Below are 27,603 nucleotides of genomic sequence, written 5' to 3'. Positions count from 1 at the left end.
AAATTTGTAAATTATTTTACAAAAGTAGTTTAAATACCCCTGCTCCCATTAACTAAATAACTTTTACTCTACCTTCTGATCACACTGCACAAAGTGATGTTTCTCCTCAGTATTTTTGTCTTGTTTTCCTGTGCAATTGTCTAAAGATTCTTAAATCAATATACATTTACTTGAAAGCATACATTTCAAAATGGCATAAAATATGAAGTCTTGTTTTCTGTGAAATTGATCAAAAAGTGAGTTTATGATTAAAACATGAACAAATATCTGCCAACGGGCTCAGAACAATCAACTTAATTCAAAGGGACGTTTCATAACTCGCTGACAGATATTTATTCTTGTTTTAAAAGGTTAAGTACTCACCCTCATGTCGTTCCACACCCGCAAGACCTTCATTCATCTTCAGAACACAAATTAAAGGGGTGGTTGATTGTTATTTCACTTTTTTGACTTAAGTTAGTGTGTAATGTTGCTGTTTAAACATAAACACCATCTGCAAAGTTACGACGCTCAAATTTCAAAGCAAAAGGAGATATTTTCTTTTAAAGAATTTTCTGTTTAAGGACAACAACAAATGGCTGGTAGGGACTACAACAAGCTTCTTCCCGGGTTAGTGACATCACTAACCCTACAATTTACATAAACCCTGCCCCTGAAAATATGCAACAAAGGGGGTGAGGCCATGTTAGGTTGCTTGAGAGAAGCGGAAGAGTTGTTGTTGTAGTAGAGTGTTGTTATCATGCCGTCATTTTACACCAGACTGCTTCACGAATGAGGAGCAATTCAATGCTGGATTTGCACAAAAGATTAACATGACGGCACATGCTAGTCGAGTTTAATCAACTCCACAGCAACTACATAAATTTATCCACTAACCATTCGGAAATTTCCAGATGCATTCTAAAAGTTCATCCTGAGTCAAACTTCATCCTGAGTCTGTCCATCAGTGTCCGACTCCGGTTTGAACAATGTAAGGCTGAACACCGTTACAGACAATCAGCATTTTGGCTGCGTGAGACTCTCCAGCTTTGTTGTTGTTGAGCAACCAAAGCGCGAGCTGTTAAAGCTCCACTCTCTTCTGGAAAGCGGGCTGGGAGCAGCAGCTTATTTGCATTTAAAGGAACACACACAAAAATTAAAAATAGTGTTTTTGCTCACACCAAAACGGGCAAATTTGACAAGCTATAATAAATGATCTGTGGGGTATTTTAAACTGAAACTTCACAGACACATTCTTGGGACACCAGACACTTATATTACATCTTGTAAAAGGGGCATTATATGTCCCCTTTAAGATATTTTTGATGAAATCTGAGGGGTTTCTGATCCCCAAGAGAAAGCAACGTAATTACCACATTTAAGGTCCAGAAAAGTAGTTAAAGCCTAAATATTAACTAAATATTAACATGACTACCTTAACCTTAATGTTATGAAGCGACGAGAATGCTTTTTGTGTGCAAAAACAAAACAAAAATAATGACTTTATTCAACAATTTCTTCTCTTCTCTGTTAGTCTCCTGCACTGTTTACGTTGTAGATGCAATCTAGCGATTCAGGGTTCTACGTCAGAATGCCAAGTCAATATTGGCAGGCTCCTGCTTCAGCATCACACGCATGCGTTGTGATGCTCACGTGAACAGCGTCGGCCAATACTATGCTGGCATTCTGACGTAGAACTTGGAAGCACTGGACTGTGTCCACAACGTAAACAGTGCAGGAGACTAACAGAGAAGAGAAAAAAAAAAATGTTATTCAGAAAGAAATATTATTCAGCAATTAAATAGTTTAAAAAGTGGAAAAAATCTATAAAAATCTTTTTCAAATAAATGCTTTATCCACTATAGAATCCTGAGAAATCTCAGTTTTTCCACAAAATATTAAGAAGCACAAATATTTTCAACATGATAATATTACTTTTACTGTTTTCACTGTATTTTTGATCAATAAATGCAGGCTTGGTGAGCATATAAGAAAAAACCCAAACTTTTGGCTATGTGTATATTCAATATTGACTAATAAATTGTATAAAAAAAAAAAAAAAAAAAAAAAATGATGACAAATCTGTGGATTTTTGAATAACTCAGAAACATACTTAACATTTTATACAGTCTCTGCCACCGCAAACTAAAGTGCATTTGAAGTGCATCAAAAGAAATCAATGGTAATATTTTGTTCTGCTTTTGATAATCATCACCAGCATTGGAGGCTTCAGAAGACAATCTAATCTGAATCCAGTTCAAAAGATCCCTCAATTTCAACTGCTGTTGTGGAAAATTACACTGTTCTAACAAGTCTGTGTGCTTAGGGAGTGTGTGATGGTCTGACGCATGAGATGCCATATGAATGGGGAAGAGAGAGCAAAGGCTGCCAAAATATAATAGGCAAAACGCACAGGTGGAAAATAAACAACCAAACTTCATTTTGTGATATGAGAGAAAGTAAAAGAAAAACCGAGGGAGACTTAAAATGTCTAACGCCCTGAAGAGTCTATGTAACTATTAAAATGCCAATATTTCCTCACATGAAACACAAACGTATACAAATACAACTGCACCAAAACAGTTTTTCATTGCCCTGGAATTAAGTAATGCTTGAATTAATTAATTAATTAATCTGAAATTTTCTTACATCAAGTAAAAAGTACTTTACTACATGTAAATTCATGCCAAAAAATGACACCATTGTTCCTACTCCCCTTATCAAAATTAAAAAAAAAAAAAAAAAAAAAAGAAGAAACCAGTTATTGTTCTGGCCAATTCAATGTTTTGATTAAAACCAAACCATTATTAAGTTGATTCTTGGATTCATTCAAGAGCATTTATAGTACATACTTAAGAGTTTAGGCTGATGAAAAGTAAAATATTATTCATAAAAACATATAATCTAAAATAAACACTAAACTGAGTTTGTTTTACACTTAAAATTGTTTTGACAGCAATTTCCAATCATGTGACCTGCTAAGACACAAGCAAAAATGGAAGTACTGATTGAGTAATGGCTAGTAGGGTAAAGATAATTATTCATAATGGAGATCTCTATAGCTAGGGCCGGATCACGGCCCCACAAGGGCCCTGGCCATCATGCCAAATTACAGTAATCTTTCCTTGTCCTCAAACTGCCTGTTTTATTTAGTTATGCGCTGTATTGGAAGCCAAATGGTCAATGTGACAAAGCTGTTCTACCCAATGGCTCAGATCTGATCATTTTACATGCACAATCCCAAAAATTAAGCTCAGACCAGTTTCTATACCATGCAACAGAGATCATTTTGGTTGGTCCACTTTTATTGGGTCGGATGCAAACTGTACCATCCAATGTGTTGCACTGTGTGGTTCAGTTGGGTAATGCTATTTTTGCATTTTTAGACTGCTTATAACATAACATAACATAGCATAACATAAAATTACACAACATAACATAACATAACATAATCTGAAATTGGCACCTCAACAGCACAAGGGTTCAGTTCACCCTATGCTCGCTTCCCTCTATCAGTCTGAGAGGTCACATAGACAACGGAGACATGACTAACAGCCTCACTAAATTGCAGTGAGGTATGGTTTGAAAACAAGAGTTGGTAGAGTCCTTAACAGGCCAAGAAAACAAGCCAGGCGTAAATGAGACGTAAAGCAAAACAGCAAATGAGAGCTTGCTGAAAAATGTTACTCAATTAACTTTAGAATGCATCGATCCCTGTTTTTCTGCAATCAATCTTCATCTTGACAATTCGCGCAGCAAAGAGCTAAAGCATTTACTTACTTCACAGAGAAAAAAAAAGAACGAGAGCGGTGTGTGATTTTTCTGTGTGGTTTAACCTCTTCTTGGTTGTCTTGGCAACTCTCAAGTTCAGGTTCCAGGCTTCTAACGACCATCCCTAAGCAAACAAACATTGATATACTTCCTTCCATTGCACTGGGCTCAGGTTTTTCTGGGGTATATTTATTATTGGGCCCAAAGTGAAATTTCTGGGCCTGCTGGCTGCTGGTGAAAGCACTGGACAGGGAGTTTTAAATCATATCGATACCGAAGGGATTTGTATTATACCAGAACCTCAAACTCAAAAGTGAGTACACACATATCTCACTTGAAGGACAGAATCTGGAGTGTGAGAAGTTTCTGACTTTTTTGAGTTTCACTCAAAGGTCTGGTTAAACTTTTGTCAGAAGACAAATAAGAAAGAGTGTATTATCAAATAACGTGGTTAAACACATAGACTTGCATGCATACTTATGCACACATATTCATTTGTATTGGATTTATCATATTGTTTGTTTTAACATACTTCTTTAGCAAATGATAAGATACTGAATTAGATACTGGCTGGCTGAATACTAAGCTTTTGGCAAATTATCTCCTATTTTAGAAATTATCCACATGAGAATACAATGACAACAGAATCAAGTTTGCTCCCGCTAGAGTAACTGTGCTGAATGTTTACAGATTTGTTTATGTGTATGCATTTTCATGATTAATAAAAAAAACAAACAAACAAAACACTTCTTTTCACTTGGCTCTTGTAATTTTCACTTGATATCATCTCAGACATTCTCAAGGTCTTTGACCAGAGTTAAAAACAACACACCCCAGCAAAGGAATTTGCAATATCGAAACAAAGCGAACATGAAACACAGCTGCACAAAACTACACATTAAGCTCACATCGAGTCAAGTTGGATTTGGCTTTTCTCAAACGTAAAATGTTGGACAGAGAAAAGACAAAAGTGAATCATTGGAGAGTTCATGCAGCTATACAGAAAAATAAGATGGCAAAGGAAGCATCCAGGTTTCAGGTCAGCTACTCGCCCTATATGAACCTTTTTCCCACACATTTCCTGAACAGAACTAGCTTCTGTTGCACCATATGCTATAGCTTTTTATCCAGAAATGGGATTTCATAGATTAAATATACAATACATGGCTCTTGATGTGTCTGGTTAAGAGTAAAAATAAAAGCACTCAGAAAGCATTATAGAAAGCAATAGACTCTAAAGGCCTGTTCACACTGAGAAAGATAACTACAACAATAACTATATTGGCATTCACAACAACAGATGATTGTGTTCTGTTTATCATAAGCAAACATTGCAGTTATGTCATCTGCCAGTTTAAATGCTCAAGCTCTTTAAATTGGGTTGATTCTGATCAATTGATTGGCTCTCATTGTTTTTATCATTCATCAGCTGGGAAAAAAGGTTCTTAAATTGATTCCAGTGATTTTGATTCCTCTGTGTCGTTATCGTTATAGCTATGGTGTAGACTACAATTCTCACAGAATTATATTATTAAATCTTTATAGTAGTTATCATTATTGTTATTGTCCTTTGTATTAATCAGGCAGGATAATTAAGATAAATATTTGGAAATTAAGTAATACAGAAAGTTACATTGGCAAAAATGCTGATCTTTTTGTTTTGTAAAACTTTACAATAAGTCTTACAGTATTAATATTGGTTAATGTTAATTAATAAAAATAGTCTACAGTCATTCATTGTTTGTTCATGTTAGTTCACAGTACATTAACTAATGTTAACAAATACAACTTTTGATTTTAATAATGAATTATAAAACTGAAATTAACATTAAGATTAAAGGTGCAATATGTAAGATTTCTGTCCATTCAAAACACAGGCGTAGCTTGATGACGGCAAGTTTGAGCGCGGAATCTCGGGACATGTGGTCTTCACATCACAGCCGGTGGAAACAATCGGGAAAGGACTCAGGAAGAAATCATGTTCATGGATGTGATTATTAACATTACTGTAGTATGAAGCAGAGCAGGACCGAGTGTTGTGGGAGCTGAACGAGGAGCGATTGCGCAACACACGCCGTGAGCAGAGGAACTTTTATTATGACACAGTCGCGGCGCTGCTTCCGCTTTTCCCAAGACCCTTCTTGCTTTTCTGGTCATGAGTATGAGGTAACGCAGCTCTGTTTATCATATTAGATACATTTGAGAGTGTTGAAAATTATGTTATAATGTTCGCTCAGTGGCTGCTGTGAAACACTCGTTTGAGACACACTGCAGTAAACTAGATCGATTTTAGAATATCATATTAAATGCTGAATGGCTTGTGTTGATAAATGGCATGTAATTAATTTTAAAACGTATTGTATGATGGAGAAAATGCTGTATTACTGTTACTAAAAATAAAGCTGCATCTGATTATGCTATGTTAGCTACTTGACAAAATAGTGTTTTTCTCTGAGGCATGGTAAAGCATGGTACTCACAAAAAATCAAGAAAACTAGATTTAAACAATATGACTAAACGTGTTGAGCTATATAACAACAATTAGTTTTCTGTCTATAAACATAACCAAAGTTGTTCCCTTGCCTATTAAAACATGTAATATATTAAAGCGTATTTGTCGTTTCCATGGTTTTTACAAGATAAAACCAAAAACTGAGGGTAACGAGGCAATTGACAGGCGACTCCTCACACGTCCCGGAGCCTTGGTTAAAATTGCAATTTTCACGATTTACAAATAGTTGCAAACATTTGGTATATTGTAAGTACTCAAGTGAACAAAATATGGCCTAGTGGTTTTTGGATTATTTTACTGCAAAAATCTTACATATTGCACCTTTAATAAATGCTTTAGAAGTATTGTTCATTCTTAGTTCATGTTACTAATGAAATCTTATTGTAAAGTATTACCTTTTTTGTATCAAACATTTTGATCAATCATAACAAAAAGCAATGATGTAAAATGAGCTTTTTAATCTTAATTACATTTCTAAATATTCTACTCACTTGTCACTCAGACTCCAGTATGGTGTATTTTATCTGATCATGCTATTTTGTTTAAGTTTGATGAGTCTCGGAAACATTAAACTTTCCCCAGCAAAGTTTCATTCAATTCAGAATGAAAATTATTAGGCAGATTTAAAAGGTGTTGATTTGTCTTTGGCTACAATGTGGCATAATCTAGCATGCTGGAAGTGTAAAGAAACGTCTCTCTGACTTATGATAGAAGCAGAGCTAGACAAAGCAGATCATTCACAGGTGAAGCTGAATGAGGAAAGAGGCCTGGCCACAGAACAGAGCTGGCAGGCAAGTACGAGTGAGACTGAAAGAGTTGGCCTAACAGCTATGCTTGAATCTGGCTGAGGCAGATTCCTTGTGTGCCATCATTGTATCTGCAACAGAGGTTTGGAAAGGGGGTTGATTTATTGATTCAATCATTCCACAGCTGATAATGGAAAAACATGTCAATTGATAACAATGAGGCTTAACATGTCTCCACAGGTCAGAGAGACTATCTCTCTTTCTCCCTGTACTCAAGAGAAATAAAGATATCAATAGCCCTCCACACTATCTCATTTAAGGATAATTTGATCAATTCAAAGCTGAGGGAGGCATTAATCAATGAGTCCTTATCAGTGACCCTGATTATTATTTTTTTTTTTTTTTACTGACAGTATGTTCAATGAGCTAAATGGATCCCTCTGGAGACGCCTTCTCATATTCACGTAAAAGACAAATGATGTGGAAAGTTTGAAAAAGTTATCATTTAACCAATAGTCTTATTCCAGTTAGCTCTGGTTTCCAGTTTTACTCACACGTTTCAAAAATATGTGCGTGCATGTGTGCCTCAAACGAATTTCGAGCACCACCTATCGGTGTCGAGCGAATTATGTGTCAACTAAACACTCTTGGGCTGATGCTACAGACCAACTAAAGAAACCACACGACAATTACTAGACGCGAGCGTGACAAACGAAGTAACATATATACACATATAAAAATATACACATATTTATTAACAAAATGAGAAGGCAATGGATGAGACATATGAAAGACAATGCTTTAATTCATCATTTTAGCATATATATATTTATATTTATATATAATGTTCATTTTAAAACTGAAACATAATAAACATTCGTATAACATTTGCAATATGCCGTTTGTAAAAAAAAGTGCTTCCTTTTCCTTGCTGTATATTTCTGTCCAAGTTCAGTCAGTGATGACGATAAAGACAGCAAAACTCAAAAGGCACTGAAACCGGTCTCTGCTCGAGTGTTGTTGTACAAAAAAAAGAAAAGAAAAGAAATAAAAAGTTCACATGAAAATGCACACGCTTACAGAGCAAGACGGGACTTCACTGCAAAACCAGTGAGAAAGCACACGGTGATCGTCCACCGGAATTATTCTCATGACAGCAACAGACATTGCATAGAGATATGCACCCTTTCACATTTTTATCAATCATATTGCATAAATACAAAGCGTTTTACTCTAAAAGCGTATACTGACAGGCGTTTTACAGATCAGTACCCGAATCATGGCAAAATGTTCACAATGCAATGCGCTTCATCAGGTCGCATTTGGAGGACATAGTGCATACAGTCTGCGTTATGAATGACAGATAGTCTACCACAGTAAATAACCGATGAGTTCCAATCCTATGCTTTGGCATTTTGTCTTTTGCCGTCCATGAAAGAACCCCACCCCCTACAAAAAAGTATTAAATCAACAATATCATACAGTGAATGTTGTGCAGCAACAGGTGTGGTGGAAATACAGCCTGCCATGGCAGGAAAGTTTGTTTTATGTCGCTTTAGGTGCGTATGTAACCCAAGGAGACAAGGGGGAGTAGGAAAGCTGGTAACTTAACATGAAAAGTAGATTGACAGGGTAAAATCATGCCCATTAGCTGCACTGATATGTTTCGCGTAGCTAACACATTCTAACAGGACTACACCTACAACAAGCTTTTAGTCCAAATGTATGAAGAGATGAGCTTATCGTTCGTTTGTTTATGTTTTTGTTCGTTTTTTGTTTTTTTGTACAAAAGGCACATGTATACCGCAGCTGCCTGGCTCCTATAAAAACACTTTGAGAATGTGTCAGCGTTTATCCAGCAGACGTAAAAAAAAAAAAAAAAGAAGAAGTTACTTCAAAAGACCAGCTCGCTCCGTTAGGCACAGTTACCCATGGCTTTGACAAACGAGCCGTCGGGAAGCTGCCTGAAGATGCCCCGTAACGTCTCCAGTTCTCGCGTAAGGTGTTCCACCCTCTTGCGCAGTCTTTCGTTATCCGCCGACAACTCTATGACTTTTTGTTGCGTCTCCACATTGCGCATTTTCGCCTTGTCCCGGCTCTTGCGCACGGCTACGTTGTTGCGCTCCCTCCTCAGCCGATACTCGGCGCTGTTCTTGTCGATCTGTTTCTTGGATTTCCCTCGGTCGCCCATCTTCATGGAGCCCCCCGGCAGGTGGCTGTGTTGGTGGTGCGGGCTGGGTACGGGCGTCGGGGGAGGTGTGGGATGGCCCGGCTGAAGGTGCATGGTGGTTTGCGCGCAGTGCGCGATCTGGTGCTGAAGGTAGGACAGATGCGGCGCATGGTGCTGAGAGTGGTGGTATGTGGGTGGCATCGAGTGGCTGAGCTCATCTTCCTCCCGGGGCTCTTGTTTGATGGCCACGGGTCTCATTCGCGCCTGGCTTTCGTAGATGGGTTCCAGTTTGGATGAATCCATGTAGCTGTTCAGACAGCCGTACATCTGCGGGGCCCCCGGTGTGCCATTGACGCCGTGGGGGTACTCGTAGTCTCCGCTCGCCAGCTTGAGCTTTTCTTGCTTGGAGCTGTTGTGGAACAAGTCAGCCAGGAACTCGTCGTTGAAGGAAGAGGGGTCAATGTAGGCGCTGATGTCGATGGAGTTCTCGTTCTCGCAGATCTCGCTCAGGTCTCCAGCGGTGTCTTTGTAGATATATGGGTTTTGCTGACTTTGTGCAAGGCTGGTCATCAGTGGCCGTGGGGCGACCTCGTAGAGGTTTGCTTGCTCCATGGAGTATCTAAAACCCGCCAGACATGGTGAAGAGCTCCGGGAATCCAGCTTGCTCGCAGTAAGAAAGCCGCGCTGGCTCCAAGTTCTCGGGACAGGCGAGCGTGCAGCCTGTCGGGGCTGTGTATACTTGGCCGTAAAGTGAATGAGAGCTTAAGGACTGAAACGCCACACGAGATCTCCTTTAAGATGACACTTACACCATCAGCGTGTGAGCTTCACATCTGTCAAATACTTTCTCAGTGCACTTATATACTCTTTGGAGTTTGGAGGGAGGGCGTGCGTGCTCTGGGTCCTAATGCTTCTCTGCGTGATCTCTGCGCGAGAGCTCAGCGCGCACACCGATATCGACCCGGTCTTTCAGAAATATCGTTATTATTGAATTATAGGTGAAATAATAATTAATAATAATACATAATGCGTCTTAATGTTTTTTTTTACATAGCCTAGTGAATTGAAATTGTGAATTGTTCATTTAGATTTTGATGCTCGGTCTAGTGTTGTAGCAGCCTTTGGAGGTGTGTTGTGAATTAAAATGCATGTTTAAGATGGGGGGAAAAAGATTCTCGTAAAGAGAGGTGGAGGTGAGCGCATGCTAAACTAGCATGAGACAAATTAAAATGGCAAACAGGACAGGACTGTAAATGTTAAATGAATGTAGACCTAATACAAATTACTAAATTAGAAATGTTGTTCTATAACTAAAGAAAAATAGAGTAAATGAAAGAGAAAACCTCCTCTTTTCAAGTCGCCTCTTGAAAAATATTAAACGCACCATGCAGACTAATATGCCATATGAAATTGTTATGAAAGTGAATCGCCTCCACAATAAATCTTCCAAAAAAAAAAGAAAAGAAAACTACAGAATTGTATTTTTTTATTATTATTATTATATTTTCCGCTGTAAAATATGTACTGTCCATTATTTCCTTGGCGCACAACAATAAATAAATAGCCTTTGCCAAAGCAAACAGTGCAGCACACGTCTCACCTAGGGCGAGAAGCTGAAGAGCACACAGAACTTGACAACTGCATGCGCTGTTGGCTAATCAGTGCGTGAGCAGTCTGGGAGCTCCCTCTATTGTTACAGCGCGAGCATGGAGCATACCACAACTAAAAGAATGAGACTGAGGCCAGCAACAAATATGTTACAAATTACGTTTTTTTCTGTTGATTTCTTTTGGTCTAGCCTACTTTATTTATTTATTTATTTATTTATTTTTTACCTTATGTCAGAATTAGAAATTACCACTGAATTGGAGCCATACAGTAGGTTGTCACATGCATATCCTGCATACCAAAGAAAAAGAATCCCCTCATTAGGTTCAAAATGTCTTTTTTTCCTAAATAACAACAAAAAAAGTGACTTTAGTGTGTGAAATGTGTGACTTTATAACGCGAGACATTCAAAACACAAGTCTATACATTAACATAAAATTTAATCTGACTTGATATGTTGATGGTGGTTGGTGGGGTGTAAATCACAATAAATTCCAGAAGTCGAAAGTGCAAGAATCGACTATTTAGGCAAACAGTGCAAAATTATAAACTGGACTGGAGTATTACCAATATTAACTTTATTTAGTCTGGCTCTAAAAATAATAATTTGCATTTGAGTACACAAATTTAACACCTTTTCAAATTTTCAGCTCCATGAAACGAGAGCCGTACTGTTACCCTTGTTTAGTATTCTTGGCTGATCTAATGTTTTACCGCATGAAACCTCCCCAAACCGAGAAGTGTAACCTGATTGGTTTAGTGACATGTCAATCAAAGAGTACGTTTCGTCGTCTCCCCAACCCTGATTTGATTGGTTGCTAGAGCAGATTTCCCTACATGGTCACAAGATTTCGCAATACTCCCAAGCGCCGCTTTACCAAACAATAACACCTCAACCTGTGCTTATTTTTTCCGTCAAACAAAGAGGATATTCTTCTTTATTAACTCAAGTGGGTGACTTGTAAGCCTGGGACGTTTTCAAGGTAAGTTTTTCGGGGATATTGTAAGATAGCAATACAGACTGTCGAATTTATTTTTTATTAATTAACCGATGGCTCGCTCACTCGATTGCAAAATAGCCTCAACTACCGGATCTGAGGCAATCGAGAGCTACGTAGCCTACGATTAGACATGATCGCGATCGACTGTGGATCGTTATTCTTCATTCCCGTAACTTTTATGTAGAAAGCAGAGCCTGTGTGAGCTCTCGGTTCATTGTTAGACGCCTGACGTCATGGTTAGGAATGTGCCAGCTATTTAGCCAACCTGCTAACCTGCAGTAGATCCCACTGGCTACGGACGCACGTAACGTTAGAGCTAAAGCAACACTCGTGTCGACATTGTGGGTGTTTTACATGGTTCAACGCGATAGAATATAATACTGCTTTACTGGATCTGCTGCCATTTTGAATGTAAGTTAGGCATACTGTTGAAAGTAAGTCAGCGGTATTCCCCTTCATTCCCACAGTTCCGTGTATGATGTAACCAGCCTGTCACGACTCAAAACAACATACACAACACTGTCAGGCTTTAACATGTCCACTAATAAAGTTTACATTTCTTTACCGTATCCTCACTATTCTGATGTTTGTTTAAAACGGCAACTTTAGTTCTGCATGACTACGGAGTTTCCCTTCGCCCGTGTATAAAGGAGCGGGTGGGAGCGCGAGCGATGATGCAACCACGGGCAACACTTGAGCTCGCGCTCATGAGAGAAAGAAAATTTGCCACATATGCACATTGACATGGCAGCCCGGTCGGATTACAACAACATAATGCTAACGGATGAGCACAAGCGGTTGACCCAACTTCCAGGTGTTGCAGCATTTTGCTGAAATAATAGTTTTCGCGCAAAGCATCTGTTCAGGTGGGGATTGTGTGCCAACAAAATATGTAAAAGTGTGATGGAGAATGATGCTGATGTGTGCAGAGTACCTTGTCTAACTTCTTTCTCTCCATTCTGTCTGGTTTTCAGGCACACGGCTGCATTTTGTGGCATTCAGCTTCACACAATACCAACTAACACCAACTCCAGCTCTGCGAAGCCCGACAACATAGGTCGGTGAGGGTGAGAGAAAGACAGCGGAAGTGGATCCAAATGAACAAGCAGTTGCAACACAAGATATCCAACACAGATCAGAACGGTGTCAGTGTTATACAGAGTCAGCCGCATAGTGCATTAAACCCCGCAGGAGCTGCAGGACTACAGCAGGTACACACATCAACAAGCTAACCTATTCACCCGTGCATTTATGAATACTAATGACTCTTCAAAACCAAGATCAAAGCATTGCACAGTGTCATTTTGCAGTGCTTAAACCATGGTATATATATTATGGCTGCATGATATATCTAAATATCGCGATATGCATATTGCAACGACTTGTAATAACTGCATGATTTTGATACTCAGAGTTTACAAAAAGTTCAAGTCCAAAAGACAAAAAGTAAATCACTCACTACTAGGGCTGGAACTAACAATTATTTTTCCAATCGATTAATCTATCGATTTTTCTTTTCCCCGATTAATCTAATGATTATTTTTTCAGGTTAATCTATTGTTTATTTTCTGAATAGTCTATTAATTCTTTGATTAATTTACCCATAAATTATAACTGTAACTAATCTATTAACCTTTACCTAATTATACTAGTTATGACAAAAGATAAGGCTTATGTAATTAGGTGTTTACTATGGCTGCATTCAGTGCAGTCACTTTTGGGGATTTACAGCAGCAATTGCTTACACGTGTGTAAATCCTGAAATGTTTTGTTGAATATGTTCATTTGATCAAACAGCTGAAGTCACAACCGCATTCTAACTAACCATAGCGACAGTGTCAAACATGGCAATGTCCATAAAACCTTTAATTTTTACAACGATTGACAGTGCGCTGTTAAATAAATGGGCCCAATCGAGGCGTGAGTTCATCTATTAGATATTTAAAAAAAACAACATTAAATGCTTTGCAACCGGTTGCAGAGTACGTTTGAGCCACACGCTTGCACCCACGGCAGCTCGTAAAAAACAGAATGCTGTATGAGCCGAATTAAGCACAAAACATGGGAATGACAACCGTATTCTAGTGCTGTGTAAAACAGTTCACTGTAAGAGTCCAAATACTTACGTTGCCGTCTCGGGTAGGAGAGGAGTTTTCTTTTCAGATGTTCCTACATAAAGGTAGGCCTATGCCATTTCAGTTTTTTGTTTAAAAAAAAAAGTTTCACACTTTAGATTGGGCTCAATATTTTTTTTTATGATTTTCAGCATTCCCGGGAGTCAGAGCCGCCATCATTGGGAATGAACATAAAAAGCGCAATGAATCAACGCATTCAACCCAAATCGACTAATTTATGTAATCGATTACGTCGGTGCATCGTTCCAGCCCTACTCACTACTCTTGAACGAATAACTTTTGTAGCTTTAATAAGAATCATTATGTATTTATTTTATACAAGTGAAATCTAAGCAGTGTTTTATTTTTACCTTTGATTATTCAATTTCTGTTTTTAAATAAACCTAATGTCGGCCTACCTGAAACCCCGACACTGACGTTAAAATGACACTTAGTTTTTATGTAGCTAATGCTACCGTAAAACACTGCTGTTCACTTTCAGAAGTTGTAGGGATGCTTTCTTCTCACAAAAAGAATTTGAAACATGCATGTTGGTTATATAATTTTCAGTATTTAAATATATATACATTTATTTTACACAGCAATATTGTTCAACCCTAGTATGTATTTATAAAGTGCATCCGCACATCCAGTTTCTTGTAGTCTTAAAGAATAAGATTTGTTATAGAAGATTTGGAATGTAAATGTCAAAACCACAAATAAGCCATGTACTGGATACCCCGTTGCTTATTATTACTACGCGTGACATTATTTTAATTCTGACAGGTTCCTCAATTAGTTCCAGTGAGTCCCGGAGGTGGGGGTAAGGCCACGCCACCCAGCAAGATGAAGAAGGCTAGTATGGATAAAGACAGCGACGAGTACCGCCAACGGAGAGAACGCAACAACCTGGCCGTAAAGAAGAGCCGCATGCGCAGCAAGCAGAAGGCGCAGGACACCCAGCAGCGCGTCAATGAGCTGAAGGAGGAGAATGAGAGACTTGAGGCCAAAATCAAATTGCTTAGCAAAGAACTAAGTGTGCTCAAAGACCTGTTTCTAGAGCATGCCCACAACCTCGCAGACAACGTGCAGCCCCCTGCTTCTGGAGGAGGCCCTGGAGATCTGTGCAACAACAACAACAACAACAACAGCAGCAGTAACGGCAGCCAGTGAGGGCCTGATGTTAGTTTGCAGCATGCTATGCTGTGGGCTGTGTGGAGGCTCTCTAGGCAAATCATTTTACTTAAAGGGTTAGTTCACCCAAAAATGAAAATTCTGTTATTAATTACTCACCCTCATGTTGTTCCAAACTCGTAAGGCTTTTGTTCATCTTTGAAACACAAATGAAAATCTTTTTGATGAAATATGGGAGATTTCTGTCCCTCTTTTGACAGCTACACAACTGACACTTTGACGCTTCAAAAAGTTCATAAAGAGATCGTAAAACTAATCCATATGAATTTAGCGGTTTAGTCCAAATTTTCTTAAGAGACGCACTTTATATGCTTTATTGCTTTATTTATATGCTTTATTTATTGCTTTATATGATAAACAGATTTAATTTAGGCTTTTATTCACATATGAACATTGATCAACAAAACCTGCTTGACGTGCGAGAACAAACCTCTCACGGAGCTCAAATGTGCTGAATAACCCACAAGAATGAACCTCTCAATTCATATGAATTAGTTTTATGATCTCTTCATGAACTTTTTGAAGAGTCCAAGTGTCAGTTGTGTAGCTGTCAATGGAGGGAGAGAAATCTTTAATATTTCATCAAAAAAGGCCTTCATTTGTGTTCAAACATGAACAGAAAGTCTTATGCGTTTGGAACGACATGAGTGTGAATAATTAAAGAATTTTCATTTTTGGGTGAACTATCCCTTTAATCGTATTATGCTTTCTTTCCCTCCTGTTCCTGGAATGTGTACTGTCCGCAGTGTTTAACTTGTGTGTCTTCTGTATGTATACTCAAATTGATTTTCTTTTTCACTCATATTGAATCTCGTGCAGAATGTTATGATATCATGGCCATAGCAACCACAGAAAGTCCAACCCACGCTCTGATTTGATGTGCAGGAGATAACTTTTATTACTGCCTTTCAATTGTAAAGCAGCATGTTTCAGTGTCTTGAAACTTTGCAATAACTCAGAGGACTGTGAAAGTTTTTCGGTAGACAATTTTTAAATCCGGCCAAAGCTGGTCACAAAGGTTTGACAGTAAATAAGAGTAAATATGTTCAGTCATTCCACTCTATTGTCTAAAGATAGGATTCAAAAACTAAGCTAATCAGTTCTGCAGTCTGTTAACATTATTCATTATGATTTGGAATTAGGGCTACCAAAAATGTGATCAAGTAAGGATGTCTCCAAATGCAAAGAGTAGCTATTTTGTATTCCTGCTTTTTTGCCTGTCAACTTGGATTGATTCTCACTCTTTATTTGTTGACCATGTCTTATAATAGCAAGTACACTGTTGTATCTATGGTAACAGACTGTAGACAGACAAAACGTATTGCATCAGACTCCAGACAGTGTCTGCATTACCAGTAGTCCTTAAATCCCTACAGTTAATCCTCCAATTTTGACAAGGGTGGAGAGGGAGAGATAGAGTAGAATATTAGCTCTAGCCTGTAGGGTGTTGGTAGCGAAATTAACACAAACTTATTTCCTAACAGTAACTGTTGTGTCTGTGTAAATACTGTTGATGATGCAGATAAGATTTAGAATGACTGGTGCTGAACATTTAAAGTCATAAATCACCTGACATGCCCCAAATTTATTAAATTATGAGTTATAGTGAAAAGTTCCTTATCCGAAGAAGCTTTTATCTGACTACGTCAAATTTTGGCCATTTTGTTTTCCTGACCAGTCTCGGAAGTATGTGTGAATTTACATATGTGGCAGCAGGTGTTACTAAAAGTTAATGGAGCAGCCACGTGACCTTTGCCCTCATTGATTCTCATAGAGCTGTGTGTTCTTGGAGTCGCTGTAGATAGACTTTTGTACCTCAGGCTATATGTCATAGCCTCACCAGACAGCCTTTAAGATGTATATTCCTGTTTAAGAGAACTTTAAAAGGAGGATAAGAAAAGACAAGGCAATCTCTTTAAGATGTCTGAAGCATCTTTAATTCTAATGTATATTTTCATTTTCTATACCTGAAGTTTTAAACATTTAAAAAAGCATGTAAGGCAATGCATGATTAGCACTATTTAAACAACTAATTAAAAATGATGCTCTAGAGAAATAGTGAATCGGCGACTGCATACTTTTGTATTGTATCAGGTTGGGCTAAAATAAAGCTATTGTGTAAAACTTCTTAAAAACCAGACTAAAGTCAATATTTCATGAATATTTGATTGGCATATTTTGCTTAAGTATGAGGGTTGCTGGGCAACTTGCTTTTTTACATAATGTATACTGGGTTTTTGTGCATTGTAAATTAAAATTGAATACAAAATACATTCCTTGTGTTTGTACTAACTGTGAGGAGGGGCACAAAACCTAGACATTCATTTACCAAATCAGCTGAGGTGCAACTGGACATAATTCTCAACCTGAACTCAATTCAAACTTAAGAGTTACCGCTGTAGGTCTGAGCAAAAATTAGATTCCATCTGAAGTTCTTATCCCAAATATCACATTTTATAATCACAAAAATCTAGGAATTTTTAAAATCAAGCGAACTTTTCTGGCTGACAGTTTGTATATCCCGTCAAGTGCTTTAAAATAAAAGAACAATGGTATTTTAATCAATGTTGTAATGGCCAGACTTATGTTTACACAACAACAAAGTAAATGGAAAAGTTTTTCCTTTGTGTTATTGTCGTGTTTTAGTTTTAGTGCTAAAAACACTGTGCTTTGCATGCCAGGTCAGAGGGTATTCACATTTCACTATACCACTGCATGTCGGGGTGATAGACCTACCTAAATCAGTCAAGCACGGGGTAAATTACTAACCTATTTAAAGGAAAAGTCAGTTATCTTTGGGTCAGAGTAGTCTAAAGCCAGTCTAAAGATTAAAACCAAAGACCCACCATGTTAGTATAAAATAACTTGTGTTTTCTCACAGAGTTTATATGCTTTGAATTAAATATACCATACTAAGATGCTTAATAAGAGTTAGTTCAAAGTTATTAAAATATTACTTTCTCCATTTAATGATAATAATATTTTTCCTTGACATAGTCTAAAATAGGTAGACTGTCAACTTGTCTGGGTTACATTTCCCAAAGTTTTTTATGGTGCAAATGATTAAGCTCTACTTAAGCTTGCTATGCTTTTGGGAAAATCAGCAAATCAGAGAGAAAGAAAGAGGTTTCTTCTGAATATCTGAGAAGAACCACTTGCATTAAAGTGAGAGTTCAAGGGGACCAAACAACATTGGACCCCATTGAATTTTGCTGTGCTAACCAAAAAAAAAAAAAAACACAGGAGAAAAAAACATAAACAGGTTTGTAATGACATGAGGCTTTCATAAATTAAAGGGTTAGTTCACCCGGAAATGAGAATAATGTAATTTATTACTCACCCTCATGTCGTTCTACACCCGTAAGACTTCTGTTCATCTTCAGAACGCAAATTAAGATATTGTTGATGAAATCCAATGGCCCAGTGAGGCCTCTATTGAAAGCAAAGCCATTCAAACTCTCAAGATCCATAAAGGTACTAAAAACATAAACAGTACATGTGAGTTCAGTGGTTCTACCTTAGTATTATAAAGCTACAAGAATACTTTTTGTGTGCCAAAAAAAACAACAAAATAACGACTTTTCAACAATATCTAGTGATGGGCTGATTTCAAAACACTGCTTCATGAAGCTTCTGAGCGTTATGAATCTTTAGTTTTGAATTAGTGATTCGGATCTCCTATCAAACGGCTAAACTGCTGAAATCAAGTGACTTTGGTGCTCCAATTCACTGATTCAATGCGTAAAGCTCTGAAGCAGTGTTTTTGAAATCGGCCCATATAGATATTGTTGAAAAGTCTTTTTTTTTTTTCTTTTTTTTTTTTTGGTGCACAAATAGTATTCTTGTTGCTTTTTAATATTAAGATAGAATCACTGAACTCACATGAACTGTTTCAGATATGTTTTTTGTACTTTATGGACCTTGACGGTTTGAATGGCTTTGCTTTCAGGCCTCATTGAGCCATCGGCTTTCATCAACAATATCTTAATTTGTGTTCGAAAGATGAACGAAGGTCTTATGGCTGTAGAACGACACGAGTGTGAGCAATAAATGACATTATTTTCATTTTTGGGTGAACTAACCCTTTAAGTAAATTATGAAAGAATTTCATTTTTGAGTGAACTATCCCTTTAAGTGCATTAGCAGCCTGTTTGAATGTTTGAAAGTCTGTTTGAAAAACTGCTGACAAAGAGACAAAAGAAAATGGTGGAGGCAAATAAACTGAGCAAGACTGAAGTTTGATGTTCCGAATGACAGAGAGAAGGTGTGTCATTCTGTACTTGGACTCTGGACTGTTATAGGCGCGTGCATGTGAGTATGTACCCTGTTCAGTGAGATAAGATGTGTGACGTGTATTGTAACACAGACACAGTTTCCCAGCAGAGAAGGACAGAACACCAAGTACTACGTACAACTCACACCTCTATGTTCTCCTTCCTCTTTTAATTTTTCTATAAACATCTTTCTTTTTGACACATTATCTCTCTAGCATATTGTCAGGAGATGAACACAGTGATGGGCATTTTACAATTTATTTTTACAGCCATGTCAGTAACTCCAACAGAAGCACATATTTTCTATTGCACTGCATTTCTAGGCCTTAAAGCTTGCTATAAAGCCAATAGGTTACTCAATACAATAAAATGGCTTTCAAGATGCTGATGCATTTGGTGACCCCGTTTAAGCGGACAAGGCCGTAGACACTATGTCACTCCAGCTGGCAAATGGTTAGAGACAAGAGATAGTAAAATGCTGATTCAAAAGTGTGGTAAATTTACATTGCTGAGGCTACTGTAATAATCTGCTACAGTCCATTCGTTAGTTAATCTATAACCGACTGACATCAGCATCATCCGACAGATATCAAGTTATAAATCAGTTGGACTGATTCTAATTTGGATATGCTGAAGTTTGATAGTCAAGACAAACTCTAAGGGCACTGCAACCTCAAGCTCCTTATGCTTGTATCTACATTTTTGAACTTGAATTGTTATGCTCACACACTTATAGTTTCAACATCTGATTTTTAAAGGGATAGTTCACCCAAAAATGGAAATTTGATGTTTATCTGCTTACCCCCAGGGAATCCGAGATGTAGGTGACTTTGTTTCTTCAGTAGAACACAAATGATGATTTTTAACTCCAACTGTTGCCGTATAATGTGTGTCACTGGTAACACAATTTATAAGAGTCAAAAATGATGCATAGACAAATCCAAATTAAACCCTGCGGCTCGTGACGACACATTGATGTCCTAAGACATGAAACCGAACAGTATTTATATAATTTTTTACCTCTAAAACACCACTATGTCCAACTGCGTTCAGCACTCGGTTAGTGAGGTCTGATCGCGCTCTGACAACGGCAGTGATGTCTCGCATCCATTGAAGTATAAGCGCGAGACATCACTTCCGTTGTAAGCAAGTTCTATTTACTCTTATAGTAGAAGTTCCCATTGACACACATTATACGGCTGACAGACGGCAACGGTTGGAGTTACAAATGATCATTTGTGTTCTACTGAAGAAACAAAGTCACCTACATCTTGGATGCCCTGGGGGTAAGCAGATAAACATCACATTTTCATTTTTGGGTGAACTATCCCTTTAACACCATTAGATTAATATAATGTCTAATGTTATATGCATGAATGAATGAATGTGACACATAAAGTAGCCTTCTTACAGAGATCAGCGCTGGGCAATTGCGTCACTTACAAAAAGTTGTCGCTATTTTTTAACTTTCGCAGCTTTTTAATTAAATAGCATTGTAGAGTTGATTACCATTAAATTTCCCAGCACTTTTTTCAACAAATATCTCGGATACCCAGCGTTTTCTGTTGGTACTTGGCCGTTTAGAACAGCAATGTCCGATTCGCAAAAGAATCGCTCTTTTAAATCAGTTCTTTACAATGAAGCCATCACATGATTATTAATGCAGAATCGATTCGTGATTCAGTCTAAATGATTTGAACAGATCGCTCTTTGGTGCGGTTTCTCAGTCCATGAAAACGAAAAACGTCGCTGAATAAAGTGCCTACAATCATTTGAAACCAAACCTGCACCAAAAACGCTGTACACAAAAGCACTGTAGGCTACCAAAATGTAGCATTTACCATTGACCATGGTATTTTTAAGTACCTTGGAGTACAAATTCTATTGACTATGGAAATCATTGATGATGTTTGTGTATCAAATAGGCTGTACTGTATACCACTACATTAGCCTTTTGAAAGGAAATTTTGAGAACCTTAACCATTGTATTTGGTTAGAAATCTGGGTATAATCATTATGATTACGATCAAATTGACCCGAATTGGATTCAGTACAATTCACCCTATGAAAAAAGAAATCTGGTCAAAATAGCAGACCTTTAAACTGTTCTGTGTCATGATGACTCATGTGAATGAGATACTTTGTACTTAACAGTTTTAACCACTTTTTTCCTCCACATAGTTTGTAGTAGGCTATAATTAAGTACACAACAGCTGTCAGCTTATCTTAAATAATGATTTAGCAGGTAGCTTAACTTGCGCAACACTGCCAGCCAACACATGTAACCTGGGCTGTGTTTCTCAGACGCAAATGAGATAAGTCTCTCACGGAGACCGTTGGTGGCAATGGTTCTACGATCTTCTTAGGCTTACGCTGCTTTTGGGAAAAGCAGCAAATTCAATGCAAATCAAATTGGTCTGTTTAAATTAGACTTAACTCAATGTTTCCATTCTGCTCAACTGCTCTCAGTCCAGTCCAACTGAACTGAACAGAACCATGATGAACTTGGCTCAACTCTACTGCACTCAAAAAAACTGAGATTAAGTAATGTTTATTCATCCTCATGGACTGTTTGCATCCATCATGCAGACTGGGATAGATGAACTTTAAGTTAGCTGTCAACCATTGAAACACGTGCCATGTGCTTAAAGTACTCTGTCACACCACAAAGGCAGTTCCTAAGGGTTAATGAAAAAAGAAGTGGGTGTTTTAAAGCTAGAGTCAGAAGTCATAAATTTATGGCTCAATATTTCATTCTAGGGTATTTTTTCCCTTCTGAACAGTGTTGATTTCTTGAACTATGAATGAGTGCAGCTCTTAATCCCAGTAAAAGACTGCAGATGGTCATGTAAAAGGGAGGCAAAGAACAAACAGGGCTGGAGCTGCACTGTTCTGATTCATGTAGAGGAGTGGAATTCAGTGGGTTTACTCTAGGAATTTCAGCTATGCTGGGACTGTTTACTCTGTTGCTTCTCTCTCCATCTCCTGTTTTAATATGCTCATTAATATCATCCACCACATCCTCCTACCAACAAGCTTGACTTTATCTAAAGCTCTGGACTGACACTGTTATCTCCCTGTTTACTGCTTCACAGCATTCATCATTATACAACAAATGCATCTCATTACCTCATACTCTTATTTACATACTGTAGCTTAAAATTGTTTCAATTACATGTTGCCAAACAGGAGCTTTTCTGTAGTTGAGAGTGTTTAGTGAAAATGCTGATTTATCATTTCAGTATATTAGAAACTGTTGTGTGGTTTTAATTTGTTGTCCTTAATGAACATATTTTTGTATTGAGTTGAATGTCTGCCAAAGAAACAGCATTTATTTATTTATTTATTTATTTTTTATGCTATGGTAGTTATTTTTGTTGTCTTTAAAAAAAAAAAAAAAAAAATCTTCTTGGTTTATGATATTGTTATTTTATGCATAAATGTATATATTTCTTGATTAATTTATTTTTAAATGCACTAAAATCCACGTACAATTGGTTTATTTTGCTTTACTCATTTGTCAAATGTATTAAATGGAAATTGATACACAACCTTGTGTGTAGGATGGCTTGTTGGTATCTTTATGGAAAAGTTCATTGGCTGGTTCAGGCTGGTCAACAAAAGGTCATTGGCTGTTGGCCCCTGTCGGACGATGTTATTGGCTGTTAGCCCGCGTAGGAGAAGGTCATTGGCTGGCCATGGTGTTTTGGTTGCCAGGTGTCTCTGGCAGAATCCTCCCCCTGATAAACAAGCATATCAGATTCCTCTTCAATCTTCTGCACATCGCACAACTCTGTTCAAACCCCACTTAACACTTTAAAGCACATCATCAGTGCTCAGGGAACCTCATTCAGCTATTCAATTCCTCAAGCCTAATATTAAGACAGGGATTCCTTTGATTTACTTGCATTGTTAGTAGAAAAAGCACATGTTTTTCTTTGACAAATGTTAATGGCCCCATATGTCACAATAATGGTCTGGACTGCAGTTTGTTTGGTATTCATAAATGAATGACGGTGGTTTCCGCATGCTAGTTTTAACGGAAAGACAGCACAAGAGTAGTTATGATCGTAATACAAATTTCCTCGGCAGAACAGGATAAAAGATATTTTTCCCACAAACTGCAAAAATTGACATTGTTTCACTTCGTGTTGCACGTTTCCTAACAGATGGACGGTCGAAAGCATCCAAAACCTCCACATAAAAATGAGCGATGAACCTTTTGTAAAATCACCCTCCTTTTCCTTGCTGAGCACGCCAAGATACGTTTGTTTAAAGTAAACCTCCTCAGAGAACTTGGCGAGAAACATCCTGCAGCAGCACATCTGGAAAACATGCCCTATAGAGATAGATTTTATTGTGTGTCTTTTAAGAACCAAAGCCCCCTAATGGTTTTCATAATTTAGCATAAAGTAAGGGATATTAGTTTCAATAATCTCTTATTCATACAATCTCCCCATAAAACACAGAGCCACGGAGATGTCAGCTGTGACTGAGCACAGCACATGCGCCAAGAACATTCAGCCTCATTACAACAGGTCAGATAAGGCGAGAGAGAGAGAGAGAGAGAGAGAGCGGGAGAAACTTTTGTGCCTTTTCACTTTTCCAGATTTGATGTCATCACACGCGATACAGAGTTCAGATGCATCATGCAGCCTTCCATATTTCCTGAGGGTGTGTGTGTGTGACGAAGAATACCTTGTGTATATGTGTTTGTGTTGCGTTTGAGGCTAGTATTCTCAAAATGCTGCTTTGTTTTCTTCTCATGGCTTTCCTGCACGCACGTGTTCAAGTTTTTTATGGAATGGATGACTGCAGAGTGACTGCTCTTCAGAAACGTCATGAACAGTCTTTACATAGAGAATTCCCTCTGCCTACATGCAAACACACAGTCCCTGTGCTCATATATAATCATCTGTCATACATACGCACACACATTCATCGATGTGAGGAAGAATATGCGCATTAAGACACAGGGGCCTCTACTCCTACTGTTTCACTGCCAACAATGTAAAATTTGTGCAGGCACAGCAGAAAAGCTTGGGATGGACGAATAAATTTGATGTAAGTCACTTTCTCTTTCCTTTGCTTTTTCTCTCAATCTTTTTATTCTCTTTATCTCTCATTTTGTCGAGGTTTTGACAACACAGAAGAAAAGGGGCTCTCTAGTCTCACTAAAAGACATAGTGAGAGAGGGGATTTGAAAAAGGGAAAACATCTGAAATGAAAATAACCATGGGATCGACATTTCACATCTGCTCATCACCCCCAGGCGAGGCTGGTTTTCCTCCCACAAATATTGTTTTTGTGTGTTTGTATGTAAGGCTGACTGGATGTACAGTCCGTGTTTGCGATCATCACAGAGACTTTGTGTTTAGTGTTTAAGCATCTGAGCTATTAATTAAGCTATTATATGAAAACTATTCAAAATTTAAAAAGGGGATAAGGGAGTTCTTGATGTTACATTATAGTTTTTTTCATTCTGTTGAACACAATTACATAAATAAATCAGGGAACACTGTAAAAATATCATATTGGTGCATATATATTTTACAACTTATAGCCTATTTCATTAAGTGATATATTGTTAATATACCAGCATACTTGAACTTTCAAAAGCTGTTTTTACCCTTACCCTGTAAAGGGTAAAAAGAATAGTTGATTGACAAAACTATAGACACAAAATTAAAGAAAATCTCAGTTTGCATTTTATGTTTGGTATCATATTATCATATTTGGCACATTTTTTATTCAGAGACCCAAACTGAGCATGTGCAATTTGATGCAGATGCTGTTTATATGGCCAAAAAGTAAGATGAAGTTCTGATAGTGTGAAATGTAAATCAATTAGATTTGAAGTATATGCGTATAAGAGACTACTTGCATAAAATGAAATTTAATTGCTTAATTTTATGATCAAATCTCTGTAATTTTAATAATATAGTGTAATACGATGATGATTGAGAGATGTACAAAAAAAGGATGTGTTAAATATACAAATTGTGTAAATATAACACATTAGTGTGTAGAAAATGAGCAGGAATAACACATGGTTGAGTTAAAAGTAACACAAAATGTGTTGTCCTTAACTAGACACACAGGTGTGTTAGGATATAACTCAGGTTGTGTTGTTTTTAACAAATCTGTTTTAAGAGCAGTTGTTCAGTTTGTTGTATTTATCATGTGTTTGATTTTCCCGCGGCTCATTTGTTTCTATGGTTACTGTTATTAGTTCATTATGTTCAGGTGAGCGTCATTAATTATCTTGTTTAAATCACTATTTAAGTTCTTCCTTCACATTCTTTCAGTGTTTGGTCACATCTATGTTTAGTGTGTGTTGCTCTTCCTGTTTGCCTGCTTTATTATTAAACTTGGTGTTGGAACTTTATCTATCATCTGTTTACCTGCAACCACCTGTGACATACATTTTTAACATGATTTAAAAAAAAATTATGTATGGTTAATCAAGTATACCCAAGTTGTTCCACCCCAGTAAATGTTAATTTTGAAATATTTATGACAATATAAAAGTTGGTGAACAAAAAGAAGGTGGACATTTTTAGAAAGCCTTTTACCTGCTTAAAAAAAAAGGGGGGTGGGGGAGTATTAACAGGCAGAAGGCATTTTGTACAAGTACACAGTTTTTTCACAAAGTTTTAATTGTGTTGATAAATTAGAGGCCTACAAAATGTATGTATTGGATATTATATAGTAGACTTAAGGTTAAATATTTTACCTACTGATAACCTGTGATAAACAAGCGGTAAAACTGGAGGCTGCATGATGAATCAGAATTCATCACAAGTAGCCTGTCCATAAAACATGGCCAGTATTCACATATATATACACATATATATATATATTTGTTTTTTTGTTGTTGTTTTTTTTATGTTGTTTTTCCACCATAGATTATTTTCTGTAGCATCAGGCTGTAAAAAAATTAAAAAAAAAAAAATTCAATCTTTAGAGTGCTGTACTGTTATTCTCTCCAAGATAAATGTTGGTCATTGTTGAAGTACTGTATGTACTTTTGTAAGATCACAAATCTTTATAGTTTATTTTAAAAAGTTTATTTTGAAAGCAAAAATGTTGTGTAAACAAGTACCAAGAACTAATAGGCCTACAATTATAAAAGGTTTCTCATGGCAGTGGTTCTGACTGAGTAATTTCTCAAAATCAGAAGATAGAGTTTTAAATGCCTCAGTTTCATTCAACAATTCAGCTTTGCTTTTTCTCTCAACTTGAATTGTGAAGCTGGAAGCGAAGAACAGATGATACCTGCCAGGAGAAAAAAAAGGAGAAGATACATCTCTCTAGAGCGAGAGAGAGAGAGAGAGAATCCTATTTCAGTTGAGTTCTTTGTCATTTTTGTGTGTGATGCTGACACTTTAGTGCCACAAACACACTTTAGCCATTAGCATGAAGGACAAGATAAATGAGCCTAGTGTAGGATATCAGTAAGACGGTTGACTGTGTTTCTGTGTTGAAATGAGTCTTTCCTTTACAAGAATACAATAAATTCTTGTGTGAGTATATTTCTTTAATCCCTGAGTGTCTGTCCCAAATGTGCTTTATGATAGACTGCAAGTAAGAATCTTTTAAAACAAAAGGTTGCTCTCAAAGTTTATCTCACTAACAGGAGCCAGTATTGGCATCATATGTAAAGTTTCCTTTGTGGTCCAGAAGAGAACAGAGAGGCCAGAAAAAGTGAGAAATTAGGAAAAGTAAAAACATTTTACATGAGTAGCTGGAATTGAATCCAAGATTGTTTATTTTATTGATGTAGGTATTATGAGATGGAGAAAAACAGACAAAAGGGGAAAACTGAAGTGGGGCAGTTAATATACAAGTCATGGTTCCATGCCAGTAGGTGTCAGTATAAACTCCAAGACCACTGGGACAAATAAGAGCTGGTGTCATGACAAATCATCTCCCACCCCATCAAAATCCTATACAATTCTCGTTCTTGAGGATTCAGTTAGGTTCGGTAAGCAATCTAACCAATTAGAATGACTCCTTTGACTACTAATTAGCAAAAAACCATATACAATGGCAAAGTCAATCATGTACTAGCATTTTACTAGCTCTTATTTCTATGATTTATGACAAAAATAGTTATTAGTATTATGCTAGTATATGGCAGTATGTGCTAAAAAATGATCATATATGACTGAAAAATTAAGAGTAGTATGCAAGTATATGACTGATATGCTAAAATATGGTATATACACTAT

General features: G+C 37.3%; 2 protein-coding genes across 3 annotated transcripts; one reads left to right on the top strand and one right to left on the bottom strand.

Annotated features, from left to right (window-relative positions):
* Positions 1–7,786: 7,786 nt before the first annotated feature.
* Positions 7,787–10,021, bottom strand: cebpa (CCAAT enhancer binding protein alpha). Its single transcript, XM_067402273.1, has one exon. It carries the CDS (start codon positions 9,788–9,790, stop codon positions 8,924–8,926), a length of 867 nt encoding a protein of 288 aa, XP_067258374.1. The 5' UTR covers positions 9,791–10,021; the 3' UTR covers positions 7,787–8,923.
* A 1,291-nt stretch (positions 10,022–11,312) lies between these two features.
* cebpg (CCAAT enhancer binding protein gamma) lies at positions 11,313–16,916 on the top strand. Of its 2 annotated transcripts, XM_067402275.1 has the most exons (4): positions 11,791–12,198; positions 12,397–12,653; positions 12,762–12,998; positions 14,688–16,916. In XM_067402275.1, the coding sequence occupies exons 3-4, from the start codon at positions 12,885–12,887 to the stop codon at positions 15,072–15,074; spliced, it is 501 nt and encodes a 166-aa protein (XP_067258376.1). In that variant the 5' UTR covers positions 11,791–12,198; positions 12,397–12,653; positions 12,762–12,884; the 3' UTR covers positions 15,075–16,916. The 2 variants fall into 2 exon arrangements, with proteins under 2 accessions (XP_067258375.1, XP_067258376.1); XM_067402274.1 differs by lacking the exons at positions 11,791–12,198; positions 12,397–12,653 and adding an exon at positions 11,313–11,769.
* The last annotated feature ends 10,687 nt before the right edge of the window (positions 16,917–27,603 follow it).

Source organism: Chanodichthys erythropterus, chromosome 11 (assembly GCF_024489055.1).
Source record: "Chanodichthys erythropterus isolate Z2021 chromosome 11, ASM2448905v1, whole genome shotgun sequence".
NCBI classification, from domain to species: domain Eukaryota; kingdom Metazoa; phylum Chordata; class Actinopteri; order Cypriniformes; family Xenocyprididae; genus Chanodichthys; species Chanodichthys erythropterus.
The sequence above is the reverse complement of the archived record's forward strand: the minus strand, read 5'-3'. Positions and strand labels throughout refer to the sequence as shown.